This window comes from Bos indicus, chromosome 12 (assembly GCF_029378745.1).
Source record: "Bos indicus isolate NIAB-ARS_2022 breed Sahiwal x Tharparkar chromosome 12, NIAB-ARS_B.indTharparkar_mat_pri_1.0, whole genome shotgun sequence".
NCBI lineage: Eukaryota > Metazoa > Chordata > Mammalia > Artiodactyla > Bovidae > Bos > Bos indicus.
Window position 1 is genome coordinate 88,387,926 of NC_091771.1, and position 22,146 is coordinate 88,410,071.

The 22,146-nt window shown below is 54.2% G+C and overlaps 1 protein-coding gene across 8 annotated transcripts in view; it reads left to right on the plus strand.

The window, feature by feature from the left end:
• ARHGEF7 (Rho guanine nucleotide exchange factor 7) overlaps positions 1-22,146 on the plus strand; it is a 102,458-nt gene that overhangs the window by 68,542 nt on the left and 11,770 nt on the right. For all 8 annotated transcript variants that reach the window (XM_070800495.1, XM_070800491.1, XM_070800493.1 and 5 more), the window contains 10 exons: positions 5,402-5,524; positions 9,352-9,490; positions 10,166-10,225; positions 10,906-11,052; positions 11,966-12,052; positions 14,362-14,440; positions 14,614-14,753; positions 16,693-16,917; positions 18,556-18,649; positions 20,275-20,364. In XM_070800495.1, the coding sequence (XP_070656596.1) occupies positions 5,402-5,524; positions 9,352-9,490; positions 10,166-10,225; positions 10,906-11,052; positions 11,966-12,052; positions 14,362-14,440; positions 14,614-14,753; positions 16,693-16,917; positions 18,556-18,649; positions 20,275-20,364 (1,184 nt within the window). The remainder of the gene's footprint in view (positions 1-5,401; positions 5,525-9,351; positions 9,491-10,165; positions 10,226-10,905; positions 11,053-11,965; positions 12,053-14,361; positions 14,441-14,613; positions 14,754-16,692; positions 16,918-18,555; positions 18,650-20,274; positions 20,365-22,146) is intronic.

Genomic DNA, 22,146 nt, shown 5'->3' on the forward strand with positions numbered 1-22,146 from the left:
GAGGCGGGGGCTGGAGCTGCTGGCTGCTTGATGGGGGCTTCTCTGGCGGAGCCTCAGGTGCTGCCACCTTCCCGGGCCTCTGGCATCCTTGAGGAAGTCGTCCGCGTTCAGGGTTTGGGGTCCAGGCGCTGCCAGCGCCCTGAGGCTCCAGTGTGGAGGCACTCGTGTCCCCTCACGGGGACGCCTCTCTCAGTCCTTAGTGCACAGACTCAGGTGGGATGCAGAGGCTCACTCAGGTCACGGCCACACCCTCGTGCTGCCCTTGGTCTCCCGGGAAGTCGGTGGCTGCTGGACCCTGAACCTTTCTCTGCAGTTAGCAGTGCCACCGGGAGTAAACGTGCCATGAGGGGCCATCGTGCGGCAGCTCTGCTTGCTCAGGGCTCTCCTGGAGCTCACCCCTCTCTGCTCTGGGGAAGGAGGAGGGCCCTGGGCGTCCCCGCCCGCCTTGTAGTGGGGCTCTCCCTGGGGAGGCTGCGGGGCACTGCCTGTGTCACCGCCGGGCACCAGGCCACTGCCACTCACCTGTGTCAGACCACTGATAGCTCACCTGTATCAGACCATCGATAACTCACCTGTGTCAGACCATGGACTGCTCACCTGTGTCAGACCACAGACCACTCACCTGTGTCAGACCACTGACTACTCACCTGTATCAGACCATTGATAACTCACCCGTATCAGACCATTGATAACTCCTCCCCTGTTATCTGACCATTCATAACTCACCTGTATCAGACCAGTGGTAACCCTTCACTTGTTATCTGACCATTGATAACTCCTCACCTGTTACTTGACCTTTCATAACTCACCTGTATCAGACCATTGATAACTCTTCACCTGTTCAGTTCAGTCACTCAGTCATGTCTGACTCTTTGTGATCCCATGGACTGCAGCACACCAGGCTTCCCTGTCCATCACCAACTCCCGGAGCTTGCTGAAACTCATGTCCACTGAGTCGATGATGCTATCCAACCATCTCATCCTCTGTCCGTCCCCCTCTCCTTCCCCCTTCAATCTTTCCCAGCATCAGGGTCTTTTCCATTGTCAGTTCTTCGCATCAAGCGACCAAAGTATTGGAGCTTCAGCATCAGTCCCTCCAATGAATATTCAGAACTGATTTCATTTAGGATTGACTGATTGGATCTCCTTGCTGTTCAAGGGACTCTCAAGAGTCTTCTCCAACACCACAGTTCAAAGCATCAATTCTTTGGCTCTCAGCTTTCTTTAGAGTCCAGTTCTCACATCCATACATGACCACTGGAAAAACTATAGCCTTGACTAGATGGACCTTTGTTGGCAAAGTGATGTCTCTGCTTTTTAATTTGCTATCTAGGTTGGTCATAGCTTTTCTTCCAAGGAGCAAGGGTCTTTTAATTTCATGGCTGCAATCACCATCTGCAGTGATTTTGGAACCCAAGAAAATAGTCTCTCACTGTTTGCATTGTTTCCCCATCTATTTGCCATGAAGTGATGGGACCAGATGCCATGATCTTAGTTTTTGGAATGTTGAGTTTTAAGCCATCTTTTTCATTCTCCTCTTTCACTTTCATCAAGAGTCTTTTAGTTCCTCTTCGCTTTCTGCCATAAGGGTGGTGTCATCTCTGTATCTGAGGTTATTGACATTTCTCCTGGCAATCTTTATTCCAGCTTGTGCTTCATCCGGCCCAGTATTTTGCATAATGTACCCTGCATGCTAGTTATATAAGCAGGGTGACAATATACAGCCTTGACGTACTCCTTTCCCAGTTTGGAACCAGTCCATTGTTCCATATCCGGTTCTAATTGTTGCTTCTTGACCTGCATACAGAATTCTCAGGAGGCAGGTAAGGTGGTCTGGGATTTAAGAATTTTCCACAGTTTGTTGCGATCCACACAGTCAAAGGCTTTGGCATAGTCAGTAAAGCAGAAATAGATGTTTTTCTGGAACTCTCTTTCTTTTTTCATGATCCAGTGGATGTTGGCAATTTGATCTCTGGTTCCTCTGCCTTTTCTAAATCCAGTTTGAACATCTGGAAGTTCTTGTTTCATATACTGTTGAAGCCTCGCTTGGAGAATTTTGAGCATTACTTTGCTAGTGTGTGAGATGAGTGCAATTGTGCAGTAGTTTGAACTTTCTTTGGCATTGCCTTTGGGATTGGAATGAAAACTGACCTTTTCCAGTCTGTGGCCACTGCTGAGTTTTCCAAATTTGCTGGCATATTGAGTGCAGCACTTTCACAGCATCATCTTTCAGGATTTGAAATAGCTCAACTGGAATTCCATCACCTCCACTAGCTTTGTTCGTAGTGATGCTTTCTAAGGCCCACTTGACTTCACATTCCAGGATGTCTGGCTCTAGGTGAGTGATCACACCATCATGATTATCTTGGTCATGAAGATCTTTTTTGTATAGTTCTTCTGTGTATTCCTGCCACCTCTTCTTCATAACCTCTGCTTCTGTTAGGTCCATACCATTTCTGTCCTTTATTGAGCCCATCTTTGCATGAAATGTTCCGTTGGTATCTCTAATTTTCTTGAAGAGATCTCTAGTCTTTCCCATCATATTGTTTTCCTCTATTTCTTTGCATTGATCTCTGAGGAAGGCTTTCTTATCTCTTCTTGCTATTCTTTGGAACTCTGTATTCAGATGAATATCTCTCCTTTTCTCCTTTGCCTTTAGCTTCTTTTCTTTCCTCAGCTATTTGTAAGGCCTCCTCAGACAACCATTTTGCCTTTTTGCATTTCCTTTTCTTGGGGATGGTCTTGATCACTGCCTCCTGTACAATGTCATGAACTTCTGTCTACAGTTCGTCAGGCACTCTGTCTATCAAATCTAGTCCCCTAGATCTGTTTGTCACTCCCACTAGATAATCGTAAGGGATTTGATTTAGGTCATAGCTGAATGGACTAGTGGTTTTACCTGTTTCCTTCGCCTGTTACCAGACCATCTATAACTCCTCACCTGGTATCTGACCACTGATAACTCTTTGCCTGTTAGCAGGTCCTTGATTGATGACGCTTCCTACCAGACCCGCCCCCCCGCCTCCCCCCATCATCAGATCAATGATAGAACCGCAGTAGCAGGCCTTTCTGACCCGGCACTAATTGTCACAGCTTGGTGTGGGGCCACCAGAAGGCTGCAGGAGGTGCGGGACAGCCCCGCGCTCTGCCGCACGTTTGTGTGCTCCCAAACCCGCCTCTGGAAGCACAAGAGAGAACCACGATGAAAATCCTCTCTCAATTCTTAAGTCACGTTCTGCCTGGATGATCTTTGTGAGTGTCGGATGTTCCATTATTTCGGTGATCCATACGGCGTTACGTGTGAGATGTATTGGCATAATACCTAGACTCCAATTAAGACCACTCACGTAACCTTTCTGAGCTCCGGCTGCTAGTTCAGGTTGGCGAGTTGATGAACTATGAAGGTTTCATAAACGGATGGTGGTGAGTGTAGTGATTTCTTGCACAGTTGGGTTGAGAGAGGTAGTAAAACTCTAGAGCCAAGCTTGATGGGAAGAAAGAAAGAAAAGCTTATATACTGAAGTCATTGTCCGTATGTAGTTCATGGACATGTAGCAGATTAAAGCCCCTTGACCCAGCTTGCAGTGTGAGTGCGTGGCGCTGTGGTCTGGCCCAGGCAGGCGAGGCCGTCCCAGCAGCTCCTGACCCGCGCTGAGCAGGGCGTGCGGCCCCGTCATCTCGTCAGGTAGACAGCGTGTCTACAGGCTTCCCGTGCCCCGCCGCGGCAGTGGTTTGCTCCTCTCGGCCAGAGCGTGGCGTCCCGTCACTGCTGGCGCCTTCAGCCGCGCAGCCAGGCAATGGGGGCCCTGCTGGGTCTCTCGCGGGAGAAGGCGGCCTCTGCCTGTTTCTGGCGTCCCAGCGTGACCATTGCCTGCTGAGATGTCAGTGTCTCGGGGTGGGTGTGTCTCGGGTGTCCGGGTCCTGGTAGATAGCAGTTGGTCTCAGAACCTTTGGGGAGGGAGCCCTTGGCAGCATGTGATGCCTGCTTCCTGGTGACTGGGGGTGCTGCTCCCCATCTGGGGTGTGCCCTCTCCCCTCTGGGGTGCGCCCTCTCCTCTCAGGTGCGCTCTGTCCCCTCTGGGGTGCGCCCTGTCCCCTCTGGGGTGCGCCCTGTCCCCTCTGGGGTGTGCCCTTTTCCCCTCTGGGGTGCACCTTTTCCCCTCTGGGGTGCGCCCTTTTCCCCTCTGGGGTGCGCCTTTTCCCCTCTGGGGTGTGCCCTGTGCCCCTCTGGGGTTCACCCTTTTCCCCTCTGGGGTGTGCCCTGTGCCCCTCTGGGGTGCACCCTGTCTCCTTCCCGGACTGTGCCCTCTCCCCTCTGGGGTGTGCCCTGTCCCCTCAGGTGCGCTCTGTCCCCTCTGGGATGCGCCCTTTTCCCCTCTGGGGTGCGCCTTGTGCCCCTCTGGGGTGCGCCCTCTCCCCTCTGGGGTGCGCTCTATCTCCTCTGGGGTGCACCCTTTTCCCCTCTGGGGTGCGCCTTGTGCCCCTCTGGGGTGCGCCCTGTCCCCTCTGGGGTGCGCCCTGTCCCCTCTGGGTGCGCCCTCTCCCTTATGGGGTGCACCCTCTCCCCTATGGGGTGCACCCTCTCCCCTCTGGGGTGCGCCCTGTTCCCTCTGGGGGCTCCTGCAGTGTGTATGATTGAGGCCTCGGCTCGCTCTCCGTTATATTCAGCTTAGTTTTGAACTGGGTTTGTATCTCCCCAAAGATTGCAGTCACCCTTAAGGTAGAGACTCGCTCCTTCTCTGTTTTTAATGTGTTCCCAGTGCCTGACTGAATGGTTGAAGTTAATTTATTGAGTCAGTGACTGTTTATCCTGCAGATATGCGAAACTGTGACTAATCTCTGAGGGCTGTTAAAACCCACTTGGGGGTTCACGCTTGGGAAGCAGTCTGCCACCAGTGCGGACGCCCGCTTGCTTTGACCCCAGTCCCAGTGAATGAGCGGAGCGCTGGCGCTCGCGTACACGCAGGGCCTGCTCAGGAGCAGGCTATAGGGTCCTGCGGCCCCCGATGCTCGGGACCGTCTCCCTCGCCCGGTAGGGTGCCCGCCCCCGCTCTGCGGGCCACTTGTCTCTCCTCCCACCTGGGAAGCCGGTCGTGGGGCTTCTCCTGCGCTCATCTCGTGGCTACTTCAGCAGGAAACCTTACCGACCAAGTAACTACACGTTACGTTTCTCCTTATTTAACACACGACATAACGCTCCTGGACATCTGATTTGCTTGGTGCCCGAGGAAGGGGCTGGTGTGCAGGTCCTGGCGTCTGGATGCTGGAGGAGGGGATGGCCTGCTTTCCGCCGCACGGCTCCCCGGGGGCTGGGTGCCAGGCGCGCTGTCTGGGGCTGCCCCACGCGCTGGGGCCCGCTCTGCGATGCTCACTCAGTGCGGCTCCGTGTCGCTGTCCGCAGGATGCCGGAGGCCCAGCAGAGGGTCGGGGGCTGCTTCCTCAGCCTGATGCCGCAGATGAAGACCCTGTACCTGACATACTGTGCCAACCACCCGTCGGCGGTCAGCGTCCTCACGGAGCACAGGTACGTCTCATGGACTTCTTCCCAGGTGGGGGAGTGGCCGTGTCCTGGGGTTCCCTCCGGGCAGCTCATTTCTGTCAAATGTTACTTGGAACGCGGTGCAGGCATTGAGTGTTTTTCAAGAATGATAAGTTTAATTATCCTCCAAGTGAGTGTCTGGGGAGGACTGATGTCAGGCTTTAAAAATCTAGTTAGCGCTTATAATAGAAACGGGAGTGTTTTGAAGTCTCCTCTTCAGCCTGGACGCTTTGAACGGAGGTCAGGGGAGCTGGTGGGAGCTCTGGAGGGTGGCCGTGGGCTGGTCCGGGCTGGCGGCATCACCTCCGCTCAGTGCGTGAGACTGGAGCGTGTGTGACAGAGCTGGCTTTGCTGCGGGAGACGGCGTCCGTCTCTGTAGGGCGTGCCGAGCCAGAGGCCGTGCGCTCCCGCTCTGCAGCCGGGAAACCAGGGAAGCAGCAGCGGGCCGCTCTCTGCTCATCTGAGCAGGCACGGCCGGTGCGTCCTGGGCAGTACGGAGCCCGTGCTCCTGAGCGGCAGGGAGGACCGCGGGGCTTGACCTGCACACGGGGTGGGCACCGAGGCTCTGCTTCTGCTCCCAGAGGAGCACGCATCTGTGTTAAAGATTCAAAAAACTTTATGGTTCCTTCTGAAAACAGTAGTTCAGCCATAAGTAGCAGTTCAGTCATTTTTTAAACCATAAATGAAGAAATTGTGTGAGTCGCAGCAAGGTAAACGCCACCGTGCTCCTGATTTAAATATTTAACCTCAAGTTACTCCTAACGTAATATTTCAGTTTGAAGCTTAGAGGCTGTGGTGGGAAGCAGGCGTTGTTGGGCTGTTTGTAACTGAATGAGACTCTGGCGAGGCGGCCTGTGGCCGGGTTGTGTGGGCCTTCGGGAGGGCCTGTGGCCCTCGGAGATCACCCCTCTTCTCTGGAAGCGCCTGGTCCTGTTGGTGGGAAGCAGAATCCCTGAGTAGCTGAGCGTCTACTCCTGGGAACAATGATTTATATGCGTTTCCTCCTGAGCGAGATGCAGGGATTGAAATGTGAAATTTCTGAAACTTCCTCAGGAATTGCTGACGCAGTCCTGGGAGAGATGAATAGCAGATAGAAGGCTGGGGTGAATTCAGGGCATTTTAAATGTGTTCTCTCCTTCCACCGTTTCGGTCAGGGGCCTGCCCCCTGGGGGTTAAGCTGTGTCCTGAAGGTCACATTTAAAACCGTTCAGACGTTCAGGGCAACGCTTGTGAGCATGTGTTGTGTTCCTCTCTGTATAATTGCTTTAATGACTGCTTGTGTCATGGCTGAAACCTCAGGGCAGCTTTTCCCAGAAGAGCAGGAGGGCGTCCAGGCGGGACGCCTGGGGTCCCCTGTGCTCAGGGACCCCTGCCTGCCTCCACGTGGCGTGTCCCAGGCGGGAGGCGGGAGAGGTGGGCAGTCAGGCCCTGGGACTGTGCCGAGGATGGGCGAGCGAGGCGGCTGGCAGGATGCGCTGCCCACGTGCCGTCCTAAGGCCCCTGGGCGGCGGTGCCCACCCTGCCCGCAGCTCAGACCGGCCTCCGGAGCGTGAGTCGGGGTTGAGAGCTGGCCGCCTGGGCTGGTGGCCTCCGCCAGCCCGCCCTCCCTTCCCTTCTGTCCTGGTCCTGCTTGTGGCCTCTGTCCTCTCATTGAGGTCGTGAAACCACCACTTAGGGGTGGATCAATCTGTTTTTCTGCTTGAATATACTTTCTCAGGGATTGATTTAAACACAGTGTTTTGCAGTTTTTAAGTCTTACTTTTAGTCTTAGGATCCTTGTGTTGTGTTAGTTTGAATTTTGAGTGTGAATCTGGAAAACATATCTATGAAACCTCCACTCCTGTTGAATTATAACGGATATCTGCCTTTTGCATTATCGTTTGATAGTCGACGCCATAGGCCTGTGGCTGCCTGTTGCGAATGCATTAGGGGTGTCATGATTTGGTGTGTAGAACGTCCCCTTTTCTCCAGCACAGTGGTTGGTACTCTCTGCTGCGCTGACCTGAGATGGCCTCTGTGCTCCTCTGGCACCGTCTCGCAGCCCACAGTGTCGTTTGAGTAAATACAGAGGCTGAAGCGCTGTGTGAGGGTTGCTGGCATCAGTAGAAGTTAAGCTGAAAGGGCCTTTGTTTTGTCAGAAAAGCTATAACCTGCTGTTTTATCACAGTACTAAAGTTTTTAAAACCTGAGAGATGAAGCAAGTGTGTGCTGAGTCGCTTCCGTCGTGTCCGACTCTTCGCGGACCCTGTGGACTGTAGCCTGCCAGGCCCCTCTGTCCATGGGATTCTCCAGGCAAGAATTCTGGAGTGCCCTCCTGGAGGGGGTTTTCCCGACTCACAGATCCAACCCAAGTCTCCTACGTCTCCTGCATTGGCAGGGGGTTCTTTGCCACTAGCGTCTCCTGGGAAGCCCATACAGTGATCGGTAAAGATTTAGAAAAGGTTTTGTTTCATTTCTTAACGATGTACCTGTCTGGCATTTTAAGGCTGTCATATGGATATTAAAAGAAGTTACTTTTGCTTGCAAAAATTCACGTAAATTTTTAGTTGTAGGGGATTTTAGGAGTAGGTGGGTGGGTGATAAGAATAATTTCTTAGTTTTATTAATTATTGTCTGCCATAACTATAGTTATAAAATGTCATGTAATACTAAACTATCAAAATGGCCCAAAGAGACGTTTTTTGTTATTTTTCTTGTGGTAGAAAAGGCCCCTGATTGGATTGTACTTACAGGAGTCAAACTTTCTCTTAGCGCCACTAACGGGGAGGGGTGATGCGAGGCGGGTCCAGGTGGCCCGCACCAATGGGCCGGGGCTTCAGGATTTTCGTATTTACTTTATGGCCTCGTTCATAGTGCTCCTCCCAGTGGGAGACGTGGGGACCCAGAGGGGTGCGGCCTCTGCCGCCCGCCCTCAGCCCAGGCGTCCTTCGCTCCGTGTCTGGAGGGACACCTCTCGTCAGCAGTGCGGGCCACAGACGGCGTCCTCCCAGGGACCCCAGGTGTCATCTGCCCCGTGAGAAGCAGAAACACAGAGTTCCCATCACAGACGTGAGCCACAGACGTGTGGGTGACGGAGCTTGGGCCTCCCTGGGTGCTCGTGTGAAGCGGAGTCAGGGCGGCCCGGGCTCGAGGCTGGGGCCCGGGAACGCGCCCCATGGAGCTTGGTACTGGGAGGTGGGGTGCGAGAGGAGGAGTGAACGGGAAGGCTTGCTCGGCAGCTGCCTCGTTTCTGGATATGCACTCGGTTTCCTCGTCCACAAACGCAGACGACTTTCACGTGTTGTTAGGGTTAAGTGAAACGAGGCTGCGAAAGTGCTTCTGGAGGTTGCACGCCCGCGTGCCAGGGGCAGTGGCTCTGCCTCGTGCCGCTGCTGCTCAGGGGCTGCGGCACCTGGTGGGCCAGCACCGTGAGTCAGGTGGTTGTCTTCATGACACGCCTCCTTAAGGCTTTACCGTCTTGAAGGACCGCTGACCGGGCTCTGTTCTTGCCCTACAAGGACCGCCCACTTTCAGACCTCTCTGTGTGCAGGTGGCTCGCTGAGGGGGCTTTCCTGAATGGTTTGCTGGGAGACCATGGCTGTTTGTGTAGTGCACACGGGGCTTTGCTCAGGTTGAGGGCCCTGACGTGAACTGGGGGGGGGGGGGCTTCCCTTTGCTGTTTAGAAATAAGCAGCACACGTTTGGCTGTAAAGCCTGTGGCCTCTAAGTGGTCAAGGGCACCGCGTGGTCCGTCGTCGTCCTGGGGGCTGGGGGCAGGCGCGCGGCCCTCCTGGGCTCTGACGGTGGCCTCTGCTCTCTCTGCTCACACTCAGTGAGGAGCTGGGAGAGTTCATGGAGCTGAAGGGCGCCAGCAGCCCGGGGATTCTCGTGCTGACCACCGGCCTCAGCAAGCCGTTCATGCGCCTGGACAAGTACCCCGCGCTGCTCAAGGAGCTGGAGAGACACATGGAGGTACGTCTGCCCCGCTGGCCACGCCAGGAAGAGCAGTCAGGAGCCAGCCCTGGAGAGGGTATTACCACCGGCCTGTATCTTCGGAGAGTTTCACAGGGACTTGTTGGTTGTGAAGTTGTTTCCGCGTATCCCAGCTCTGTAGAGAGGCGTCTGCTCCAACCCCTGCTGGCGGGGAGATTTCCAGTAGCTAGGAAACATCCGTGGTGTTGAGGGGTCACATCAGGAGCATGTGCCTACAGTGTTAAGTGTATACGTTATGGAGAGATAATAGGAAAAGAATCAGCGAATGATGTGTACTTATCTTATTTTCGGAACACAGGCTGTGGGCCCGGCAGAAGTTGGGGCTCAGGCTGCTGGCTTAGTTAGGCTGTGGTGAGCCACTCCCCAGGGCAGGCGGTCTGCTGCTGCGTTGCTCCCCTCTGCCCTCTGGTGTCCGAGCAGCAGGGCGGGTTGGGGTGGGCGAGGCTGGGCCGGCCTCCTCCAGGGCAGAGTCTAGAAGACTGTCCGCCGCTCTGTGGTCCCCTCAGAGACCAAGCAGAGGCGCTTCAGCGCTGAGACAGAGGGGCAGGCTGCAGGCTGGAAATGCAGGGAAGGCCCAAGCCAGCCTCCAGAGAGAGCCTGTCGAAGAGCAAGCGTTCATTATGGAAGCTCACAGTGTGTTTCTTTTATTCAAAGGATTATCACCCAGACAGACAAGATATTCAGAAATCCATGACTGCCTTCAAAAACCTTTCAGTAAGTGATAAGTGTGTGATGGTTTTTTTCCTTCAGACTTTATTATGGCAAATGAATGCAGGAAATTAGTTGTGAACTATAATTTGGATTTATTCTGGAGAAATGAGAAATAACATAGTTATTCCACGGCTGGTACACGTAATATTCCTGCATTACGGCCCTGTGGACATCAGAGAGATGAAAGGATCGGTGTTTATGTTTACACGGCACCACATGATGCCGTCGTGCACGTCAGTGATTTAGAACATGGTTTAGCCTCATCTCAGTGTCTCTACTGATGTGTGAAATGGAGCGCTGGGCCTCTTCCTTACCTGCTGTCAAGCTGTCTTAATGACTGAGTTTCTGGAGGACGTGTCTTATTTATAGCACAAGTGGAACTCACCCTTTTTTCCCTCTTCCAGGTCTTCTGGCACTCACTAGTAAAACCAGAGGATATTTTTCTTGTCCAGTCCACATGTCATCTTCTAAAAGCGACAGGATTTGCTGTATTTTTCTAAACCAGTGTTTCTCATTCTAGAGCTGTTGTGTTGTTGTGGGTCTCTCTTGACTTGGTTCCGCACTCGTGAAGTAAGCGAGTTGTTCACTAGCTGGTCTGTCTGAAGAAGCAGCCGGGGACGCAGCAGTAGAGCCAGGAGCCCGGCCGGGAGCCTGTCTCCCTGACGGGCCCCCTGTGCCCCCAGGCGCAGTGTCAGGAGGTACGGAAGAGGAAGGAGCTGGAGCTGCAGATCCTGACGGAGGCCATCCGCAGCTGGGAGGGCGAGGACATCAAGACCCTGGGCAGCGTCCTCTACATGTCGCAGGTCCTGATCCAGTGCGCCGGCAGTGAGGTACCGCCTCCAGCGCTCCCTGCGTTTTTCTACTGGGGGACCCCTCTCCAGGGCCCCTGTACCTGCCGGCTCCCCCGAGTTCCTTCACTGCTGTGGGCGGTGTTTCTCTCTTGAGTCTCCTTTTAGATTCTTGGGCATCTTTGTGCTTCACTTGTGGTCTTTCTGGGGCTTTTCTTAACCGATTGCAGCAAATGAGATTTAATACATAAGCAGTGCTCGTTGGCCTTTCATGTAAATTGGGCAGAGCTCACGGGGGGATGACGACAGCGGATGTGTTGGGCTCTCGGTTGGTTAGTGCCAGGATCCGCCGGTGGGCCAGAGGCGATCTCCCTGCTCTATCCTCCCCGCCTTCAGCCTGAAGGTCCCACCTGATCTCCCACTGCCACTGAAAGGTCACAGGTTCTTTTCTTCGGTTTTCTCTCAACCACAGAAAAAACTTGTTTTTCTAACTCCTGCCTAATGAGGAGTTAATGGAAGAGCTAAACTCAGATTTTTAAAAAAAGATGTTTCATGGGCTACTTGTGAGTCTTACAAATTTCTCATAATTTTGTTTCCATTTAATTTAAATTTGGTAAAAAGAAACACCTAAACGTGAAGTGTGACACCCTGTTTCATAAAGTGGAGTCGCTCAGTCCGGTCCGACTCTTTGCGACCCCGTGGACTGTAGCCTATCAGGCTCTTCCTTCCGTGGGATTTTCCAGGCAAGAGTGCTGGAGTGGATTGCCATTTCCTTCTCCAGGGGATCTTCCCAACCTAGGAATCGAACCCGGGTCTCTTGCATTGCAGGCAGACGCTTTACTGTCTGAGCCACCAGGGAAGCTACTGTTTCATAAGACCTAATGTAAATATTTGTTCTCATCATTGTAAATATGTGTTTTTAATACAGTTATTTAAATTTGTTCTTTTACATTAGGAAAAGAATGAAAGATATCTTCTACTCTTTCCAAACATCTTGCTGATGCTGTCTGCCAGTCCTAGGATGAGTGGCTTCATATATCAGGTAAAGCACGCTTTAGATTCACATCTGTGTATTGTGGGCCTGAGAGCTGTTTTCAGGCTCGTTTTGAGTTTTGTATTAAATACTACGTGTGTCTGTCCGTGTGCTGTGTGTAGTGTCCTACGTACAGTGTTACCTTCACGTCCGCACACGCGGCTCCGTCTGTGTGTTTCGATGTGACTGTGCAAATTAGGATCTTTGTGTTAATCCAAAGCAAACAGAGGAGGAACCTGGTGTCTGTACAGCTGACCCTGAGGACTCAGACTGCTGGGGTGCAGGCCAGCTGGTCCCCTCCAGGTCGTTCTGCTGCTTTCCTGCCACCAGGGCAGGTGGCCGCACCGCGAGCCGGCTGGGGGCGCCGCGCGTGTGGCTGAGGTGGTCTGTGGGCCCCCACTCGACTCAGCAGTCACGGGCACACGCCTGGGGCGTTACTTAGCTTTTTTATTGCTCGTCGCTTTTCTGATTTTCTTCGCGAAGATGTGAGACTGCTTTAAGAAGAACAGGGCAGGGCTCTTGCGTTTCTGTCTGTTGCGTGTGGTGCTGCCCTGCCCTCCTCCAGGGACCTTCCCAGCCCAGGGATGAGCCCCGGCCTCCCGCAGTGCGGCGGCCTCTTTACCATCCGAGCCTCCAGGGAAGCCCATTACGTGCCTTAGCTTTTCTCTGTGTCTAGGAGGGGCTTCTGGCAAAGTTGACTGCTTTTTTCCTGTGTGGTTATTGAAGCTGCGGCCCTTCCATCGATGCCTCAAGGCCTGGCTGGTCACCAGGAACCATTCCCACAGCAGTCAGCCTGGGTTTGCTCGGAGCTGCATTTCTGCACACGTGGCATGCTGTTTGTCTTGTCCCCAGCAAGCCCTCTGGTGGGTCCTGAGTCCGGAGCGTTCATGGCTGGCTTGTACCTGCTCCGAAAGCTTTGCAGCCCAGAGAGGAGTTGACATCACACACTTGTTCTGAAAGGAGCACTTTAGGTGCGAGAAAGCAGATAGACATGGGCCAGCCTAGGAAAGGACTGCCTCCTGATTTTCTAAGCCTGTGGTTGAGCCAATGCCTGGCTGGGGGAGCACCTGCTCGGGCTCCCCAAGCTGGTCGGTGCTGCTTTAGACCTCGGTCCTTTCCGGCTGCGTTCCCTGGCTTCGAAGGTCCCCCCACCCAAGGCCCAGGGCCCTGTGGTGACCTGTGGGGCTGCGGTGGTGTCCGGGGCGGCCTCAGGCCCCAGGATGCTGGCATCAGCGTGCCGCCGCAGGGCCCTGTTTTCCCCCTGGGTGGACCGTCTTGGGGGCTTCTCTCCTAGTGCTGTGATCCCCAGTGCACGCATGTCAGTGTTCCCTTCTGGCTTTGCCCCACATCCGGCCACAGTGAGCTTGTCCCGTCCTCCGTGGCTGTTGCTGCAGGTTGGTCAGGGACACGCAGCTGTGTTTCCTGTCGGGCTTCTCTGAGCTCTTGGTCACCCCGGTGCCATTGGCCCCTCGGCAGGGCGTCTGCAGTGCCCACACTTGTCCGCATGGTGCCCTCCCAACTGCAGGACAGGCTCCTGACCGTGTGATGGTCTCGGCGCCCGGCCTCTGCCCGGGTGTCGGGAGTCTGGAGCCCTGTGGTCTTAGAGCCGCCCCCCTGCTCAGGGTCCTGCTTCTCGGGACTCTGGCCCTGACCCGAGAGACGCTCCCTGCGGACTCGCTTGGCCTTCACAGCTCTGGTGGCTGTTATTTGAGGTGGTCCCTCCGAGGTCCAGTTCTGGTTCCGCTCCCTGCCTCACGCCCTCTGTCCCAGAGCGGGCGGGCTGGCGCTCTGCTCTGCGTTGTGGGCAGCGCTCGGCGTAGCTGCTGACGGACCGTCCTGTGGCCGATGACCAGGCGCGGCCCTCACACGGTTCCTCCGGCTCCAGTTGCCTTTGTTTTGCCTTCAGACGTGGCGCTTCCCCTGTGTTTCTCTAAGGCGTATCTCTGCTTCCTTTCTATAAACAACATCATTTAAAATAGCCACCGTGGACCCTAGTTTTTTTCTTTTTTAATCATAGTGTATAATGTTTTTGTGTCTTGCTGTTTATATTTAGAGTAACTCATCAGATGAAATGTTTTTGTTCTGGTTTGCAGCCCTGTACCTTTTTGCTGGCTCATTTCTTGGTTATAGTATTATAATTTCTTATTCAAGGGAGAGGTTTTTATATTATACATGCTTTTGGTACAAACAAGAGAGTTTGCTTTACAAAGACAGTTCCTCTGTCTTTTCTAAAATCGTTTAATATTTACTTTAATAACGGTACTTCCTTCACTAGAAAAGCACTGACTGTTTCTTTTTGTGGGGGGGGTCTTTTTTAGGGAAAGCTACCAACGACAGGAATGACAATCACAAAGCTTGAGGACAGTGAAAACCATAGAAACGCGTTTGAAATATCAGGTGATAGGCACAGACTGTGGGTGTGCTCTGTTCGGGCGCCGAGGCAGCGGCCCTCATGTGCAGGCCCCACGGAGCCCCGGGGGCTGCATGGGCGTGCTGTTGGGCCTCCTTGGGGTGCGCGTGTGTGCACTCTGCCCCCTCCCCCGCCTCCAGCCAGTGTCTCTCTCTTCCAGGGAGCATGATCGAGCGGATCTTGGTGTCCTGCAGCAACCAGCAGGACCTCCACGAGTGGGTGGACCGCCTGCAGAAGCAGACGAAGGCCGCCTCGGCGGGGAACCCCAGCAGCAAGCCTCACTCGGTGCCGTCACACACCGTAAGGGCCCCGCCCCGCCCCGCCCGCAGACCCCGGCCAGGAGAGCGTGGCTGGGCCTCAGGCCTCTCTGCAGACGCGTCCTCATCCCCCGTGGGCTGTGGCCGCCTCACAGGGACCCACTTGTGAGCCAGGCCTGCCCATCTGCCTCCTGAGAGTTCGCACACATGCACGCACACGGCTCGCTGGTTAGGCGCCCAGTGGCACCCGGTTAGGCAGCGGCCCTGCCCAGGGTGGCCGTGAACACTAACCTCGGGGCTCTCAATCAAAACCCTGAGAACCACCGGCCCACAGAGGGCTTTTCTGAGCATTTTAATTGCATTTATTATGTTTCATCAAAAACAAAAATGAAAACCAAACAATACTTATGACAAAAAGGACCAGATTCATGCTGAAGGCATTAAAGTGTAATTTTTGACTCATCATTTTAAGAAATCTGAATTTTCTACTTTTAGAAAATTTCAGCAGGTCTGCGAGTTTTTAGATACTTAAACATTACAAAATATATCAGTACTGAAGCGTCAGTGCTTAAAGCTAGTCTTTACTGGTATTGCATGTTTAAGATACTGGTATTGAGTCATCTGAACACCTGTCATCTTTCCCAGCGAGTACTGATGAACGAGGGGCCCTCTTCATGATGACGTAGGACCTCACAGCACGGCTGGCTTGTGAGGGTCTCTCCTGGGGCTTTTACCACGTGGCTCACCCTGTGGTTGCTGTCCTTCGGCTTGAAGGACCGTCTCAGGGATTGTGGCCATGGCATAGTGTACTGATCACCGGTGCAGCTTCTTACTCCATTTCTCAGCAGTTTGGGGGTAAAAACTATTCATTGGCTTCAGCTATCATTTTGAATGGTTTTGCCATGACAACTTTTCCATATTGTAAACGTATGCTAGAGATGCTTAGCTTTCACGGGACTAAATTTATCCCGAGGGCATAGGTGTGTACATGTGTGTACATCAAAAGGGAGTGCCTTCTCACTCAGGTCAACAGCCTGAAACTAACCTCTGTAAAGTCCCACTTCAGGTAGCCCTGTGCCGGGACCCTGGCCTCTCTGGTCCCAGGGCAGCTATGTGGTCATGGCAGAGTCCACTGCTTCTGTCCTCGAGCCCCAGGCCTCAGCTTGAGCCCAGGCTCCCCTTTAAAGCCTGTGTTTCAAATATTATTCATTTCTTCTGAATAATGACCTTGAACAACTTGACTATTTCTCCTGTTAAGCATAGCGTATTGTTTTGGGTTAATTCAAGGTCACCGGCTAATTGTGAATTGTTTAACATTTTCTTATTTGTCAGTGTGATGAAATATTTTTGGAATTTCTAGGAGTATAAACCCCATTAATAAGGTCCTTCTGAGAAATTAGATTTATGTAACTTTGTCTTGATTAAAGCTGATTTTTCTGAGAAAATGTTTTACCCAAGGGATTTAAAATTTTTCTTCAAAAAGGCAGTAAATATTTTTTTGGTTTTTAAGCAGTACGGTCTCTGTTGCAATTGTATTTTGCTTTTATAATATAAAAGCAACCATTGACACGAATGGGCCTGACTGTGTCCCAGGTTTAAACAAAAACAGGGATTAGGCCCTACTTTTGCTGGTGAGGTAATAATTACCCTCCCCCAGTCACATTCCCAGTGCAGAGAATGCCCATTCTTTTATAAAATCCTGATACCTGTGTTAAATGAAATGCCTTTTTTGCAAATGTGACTGCATGACAGTAAAGGCGGTTGATGGATTTCTGGGTCTGGACCCAGCGACCTGCTGCTTCCTGCTCTGACTCAGCGGGCCTCATGCAGGGTGTGGGGGATGCTCGGCCTGGCGGCCAGTAACCCGAGCGTCTAGAGGTTCAGGGTGCACGCTAGCAAGTGGGCGCTGCTGTGCTGGGAGGGCTGGGCTGGCCTTGGGTCCTCGGTGAACACGCTGTGCTCTCTCCCTCTGTCCCCGGCAGCTCCCCTCCCACTCCATCACCCCGTCCAGCAAGCATGCGGACAGCAAGCCCGCGCCACTGACACCCGCCTACCACACGCTGCCCCACCCCTCCCACCATGGCACTCCACACACCACCATCAACTGGGGGCCCCTGGAGCCTCCGAAGACCCCCAAGCCCTGGAGCCTGAGCTGCCTGCGACCTGCACCCCCCCTGCGGCCCTCGGCTGCCCTCTGCTACAAGGAGGTGAGCCCTAGTGAGTGTGGAAATGTGACAGCCCCGTGTTTGTGTCTGTGATGTGGAGCCGATGAGCCTCTTCAGAATGGAAGGTTCTGCCTTCAATCCTTAGTTACGCTTCCTGTGCTCCAGGGTCCTGGGAGTCCTGGGGAGACCCATGCTGGGGTCCCCTCTGTGCTCATCACAGAGGGAGAGGGACAGGCTCGGGGCAGTGTTTGCGCTTTGAGGAAGCCGGTTGACAAGTGTGGTGATCACACATGCGAGCTTGAGTGTGAGCCGAGTTCAGTTACTCTAGTGTGGATGTGGCTATGAGTGGGGGGGTGTGGCTCATGCGGTGGGCGGGCTGGGGATGTGGGTGTGGCTGTGAGCATGGTGGGTGGGACAATGCGCTTGGTGGGCGGGGCCGGTTTGTGAGCCTGGTGAAGCACCTTTGCGCGGGTTTGCATCTCCACGAGGTGTCATTTGCCGAAGGACCTGGGGCAGACCCTGCCTCCATCCTTGCTGGAGGAATTTTAAGGTACATAGAAGAGCACAACATAAGTTACAGTTAATCCTTTATGGGTTTTGCTAGTGAACTTTGGTTCTTAGGACATGTATCTTCCTGGTGGCCCATTTTGGCATCCTCATTGCCTAGCTGAGTGTTGCAGGGTGTGGCCACGCCCTGCTGCGGGTTCATTACAGGGGAGGGGGAGTAGGGTAGAGGAGAGAGACGCTTGGCGGGTGTGGCCGTGGACATGTCCAGTGTGCTGAGCACACAGGCCGCCTGGTCACAGTGCAGGGGTCCTGGGGCAAGGCCGGCACTCGGCGCCGCCTGCGGGCAGTGCTTCCGGGCCTCCCTCCGCCCCCGGTGCCCCAGGACACCGGCTGCATTCACTTCTTTGGGGACTTTTCACTTTGAGATTTGGAGAGATGCCTTTGGAACACAGGCTATTCTTTTGGTGCTTGTCAGCCTGATCCCTCCCATGGCCCTAGTCCCGTTCTCAGCCTCCGATTGGCCTCGGGAGGTTCACCAGCGGCGAATGTGACTCAGTGATGCAGAAGTTAGCCTTTCTGACATTCGTGTTCAGTATGTGCTTGACAGTCAAAACCTTGCCGGCCGCATGGGCTTGTTCTTGCTGTTCCTCCTGCCTCGCTGAGGGTCCGGATGTGTTGTGGACGGAGGGACGGACGCTGGGGCTGTGAACATAGCTCTGCCGGCGGAGGGGGGCGCCAGTGCTGCCCGTGGGCTGATTCTGCTCCTTTTTCTTCTCCCTCGAGGCTTCGGATCCGTCCCTAAAGGAACTGTTTTCCCTCACCTTTCATTTAGAAATCGACGGTTTCCTCCTTTCTTTCTGGTTGGCTGCATCAGGGGGGGTCTGCCCCAGAGTGGGCAGCGCACGTGGCGCCCTGCCCAGGTGTCAGCCAGCTGCCCTCTCCTCCCCGCACCGCCGGCTGCCGCGCCTCCCTGGGGGTGGTCCCGGCGTCCCAGCGGGTCCAGGTGGAGGAGGGCCGTCAGAGCCTGTGCCTCAGGATGTCAGCGCTCCGCAGCTGGCAGAGCGCGGCCAGCGTGTGCGGGGCGGTCGCTGGAGTGTTCCTGGCTTCCCCCTCCACTGCGGCCGTGCCGCACTCCAGACTAGGGTCTGCCAGCCTTTTCCTCTCCTTCCCCAGGACCTGAGCAAGAGTCCCAAGACCATGAAGAAGCTGCTGCCCAAGCGCAAACCGGAGAGGAAGCCCTCGGACGAGGAGTTCGCGCTGAGAAAAAGTGAGTGCCTGCGAGGACACACCTGGCTTCGGGGTGGGAGGCGGGGCCACGAGGGCGCGGAGGCGGGGCCTCGAGGGTGGGGGGCAGGGCTTTCCAGAGCCACAGAGGGGAGCCAGTGCCCAGCCTCAGGTCCGCTCTCGAGGACGTCAGAGCGGGGCAGCACAGCCCCCTCAGTGCCGGCTGCATTAGCGGCGCTGGCAGCATCCCCCGTGAGCGTGCCCTGCCGTGGACACTGACTCCCAGCGGATCCTTCAGGGAGTTAAACATTGTTCTCACAGAAGCCTGTTAAACGACTGGTCCAGTTGGTGACAGTTTCTTGGTGGCTCCTAAGCCCTCTGTGTGACGCTGACTCTTAGGAGGGAGCACCTGGCCTTCCTTGCGTGTGTCAATCTTAATATCATGAGATGCTGTCCAAGCATTTTTGGTACAGCTTATAAGTGGCTCAGTCCTCCATTCTTCCCATCTTTTAAAAATTAGTTGAGCCTTTAAGAATATATATCTAATATTCTAGAAAATATAGAAAAATTTAGAACAATAGCAGAATTTAACCATACAGCTGTATGAAGCACGCGGGGTGTGAGGGCAGCCTGGTACCAGCAGCGTCAGACGCTGCTGCTCCGCAGGCTCTGTCCTCCACCAGGTGGCCTCCGGGTGTAGGTGAGGCCAGTCTGGAGGGGCCCCAGCTCAGGCCAAGCTCTGGAGCCATGCCTGCACTCTTTGGGCTACACTCTGTGAATTTCCCAGATTAACTCTCTGGTGGGAATCTGTGGCTCAGGGAAGTGCTTGTAAATAGGGTCGAATGGCCTTTCAGGGGCTGTCCTGTCTTCACTGCGTCCCGCGTGTGGGTGCAGGAAGCTCCTTCTGATATCTGCATCCACACGGAGAATCATGGTTTCTGATTTTCTCAGGCGATACGTGAAAACACCATCCCTGGTTTTAATTTTCACTTCTTTTCTTGGTGACGAACATTTTTCTTTCTGTGATCTCTTATGAATTGTTTCTGCTTCTTTTTTCATGTTCAGGATGGGGCGGGGGGGATACTCTTTTTCTATGGATTAGTAAGACAATACATATGTATAAGTGTACATACATACACACACACAGACATATATATACCTGTGTATATATATATGTGTGTGTGTGTGTGTGTGTGTGTGTGTGTGTATATATATGTTTGGATATTAGCTCTTTGCCAGATATGCTGTAGATAAAAAGTACATAGAAGTAAACGTCCTTTGGAATATAAATATTCTGTGAATATCAAGAAATGTTTCAGTTCAGATCAGTCACTCAGTTGTGTCCGACTCTTTGCGACTCCATGAATCGCAGCACGCCAGGTCTCCCTGTCCATCACCAACTCCCGGAGTTCACTGAGACTCACGTCCATCGAGTCAGTGATGCCATCCGGCCATCTCATCCTCTGTCGTCCGCTTCTCCTCCTGCCCCTAGTCCCTCCCAGCATCAGAGTCTTTTCCAATGAGTCAAGTCTTTACATGAGGTGGCCAAAGTACTGGAGTTTATCTGGCGGCAAGTCCACGGGAGGGGCCGTCAGTTAGCACTGCTGGCGGAGTGGCTGGCCTGGCTGTGCTGGTGACTGGGCGGTGACGGCCATGTGTCCCTCGCAGGCACGGCTGCGCTGGAGGAGGATGCCCAGATCCTGAAGGTCATCGAGGCTTACTGCACCAGCGCCAAGACGCGGCAGACGCTCAACTCAAGTAAGTGCCGCGGAGCCCACCGCCGCGCTGCTGCTTCGTTGTGCTAAGATCTCGCCCCGAAGGACACGGCTGCAGCTGTGCAGGCTCTCGGCGTGACCCCTAGCGAGGCTGCTTCTGCGGCCTGGCCCGCGTCCCTCAGTCGTGAGAAGGGGTCTGAGTGGTCAGTGACAACAGCCCCGCTGGGGAACCTTGGCGTGGAGGGAGCTGCCAGGTGTGGAAGTTCTGGGGCCTGGAGAGGACGGCTGTGATGGGCACTGCGACGCGCGCTCAGCTCGGTTGGTCAAGCTGCCTAAACCACTGGTGTGTAGATGGTTTGAAGGAAGAGTTTCTTAGAGTTATTGTCAAAAACACAAGCCTAGAGTAAGAGTTGTTTTTGTTTCTGTTTTTTAATAGCAACTCACCGCCCCCCCCCCCCCCCCCAAATGATTGCATTTAGAATTTTTGCTGTAGACACCAGTGAGTTTACTGGGTAAATTTCAGTACCTCTCAGTGTACCTGCATTTTATTTATAATGTCTTATGTGAAAAAATCTTAATCTGTTGTGTGAACAGGAAAAAAGTGGATTTTTTTTTTCCCCAAATTCCTGAGCATTTGAGAGTTGGAGTGCAGGGTGGATATAGTCAGGTGTGGTCTGTTCAGGAGGAGAAGGGGCTGAGCTCCCCGCCTCGGACTGGACGTCGCGGATCCCGGCGTGAAGGCCGGCCTTTATCAGACGTCGTGTTTCTGGTCCCGTCTCCGTCCCGACTCGTGAATCGCTCGCCACCTCATTTGTGCCGCCTGCGCTGTAAGCTGGTGGTTCCGAGCGGTGTCACGTCTGTTGTAAAAAAAAAACGCTGGAAAGAAAAGAAGAGGTGGAAAAAGGAGCTGCCGGGTGCTTTAACTTAGCTTTTGTTCAACGTGACTGCAGGCCTGAGGCTAGGGCCACCAGGATTAGCCCCTGGTACAGCTGCAGATGATCCGGAACCTTCCTTCTGGCTCGTAGTTTCCACGTCCTGCCGGTGATGTTGGGACGTCTGTTCTGCACCCCGTCTGGTGAGAACGCCTGTCCGTAGTGACCAGTGCCCAGAGCAGGTGAGGAAGAGCAGGGTGTGCGTGTGAAGGGAGTCTGCAGGTGACAGGGCTGGAGTCTGTGAGTGCAGACCGTCGTCCCTGAGGACAGGACGGCTTCCTATTTGAGACTGTATTTTGGGTGATAGGCTGTTTGTGCCTGTAGTTTTTTGGGTTTTGAGTTTGAGATTTTTTAAAAATTACTCATCTCCACATCAGCTGTATGAAGTGCAGCTTTAGCTTGGCCATCTCAGGTGCACGGGCCTAGTGGTGTGAGCTTTGTGTGTTCGTGTGGGCCTCGTTCTGCCCCCGGGGACAGGGCCCTGGCGTGTGTAGGTCCCGCCACGTTGCCTGTGTGTCCACTTCTGCCGTGCGGGCAGAGCACTGGACGTTGGCCAGCACAGTGGTTTTTGATTTTAGTTGATGTTACGGCCTAACCGCCCTGAGGCCCGGGACTGGCCTTCATTCAGGGTTGTCAGGAACAGGGGGCTCGGGAGTTGTGTCCTTCGTGCCGGCTGGGTGGTGCGCTGCAGAGCCTGGGGCCTGTTATGCAGGGCGGCTCTGTCCCCGTGGAGCAGAGATCATGGGCGTGCGCACCCCGCCTTGGCTCAGTTGGGTGCAGCGCGCCTGGCTGCTGGACGCCCGCGTCTCCCACATGGCCTCAGTGTCACTGCCGCCCTCCCGGCCGGGCCCGCCGCTCGCGGCTCCCCTCGCGTCAGGGGGATGGTCAGCATG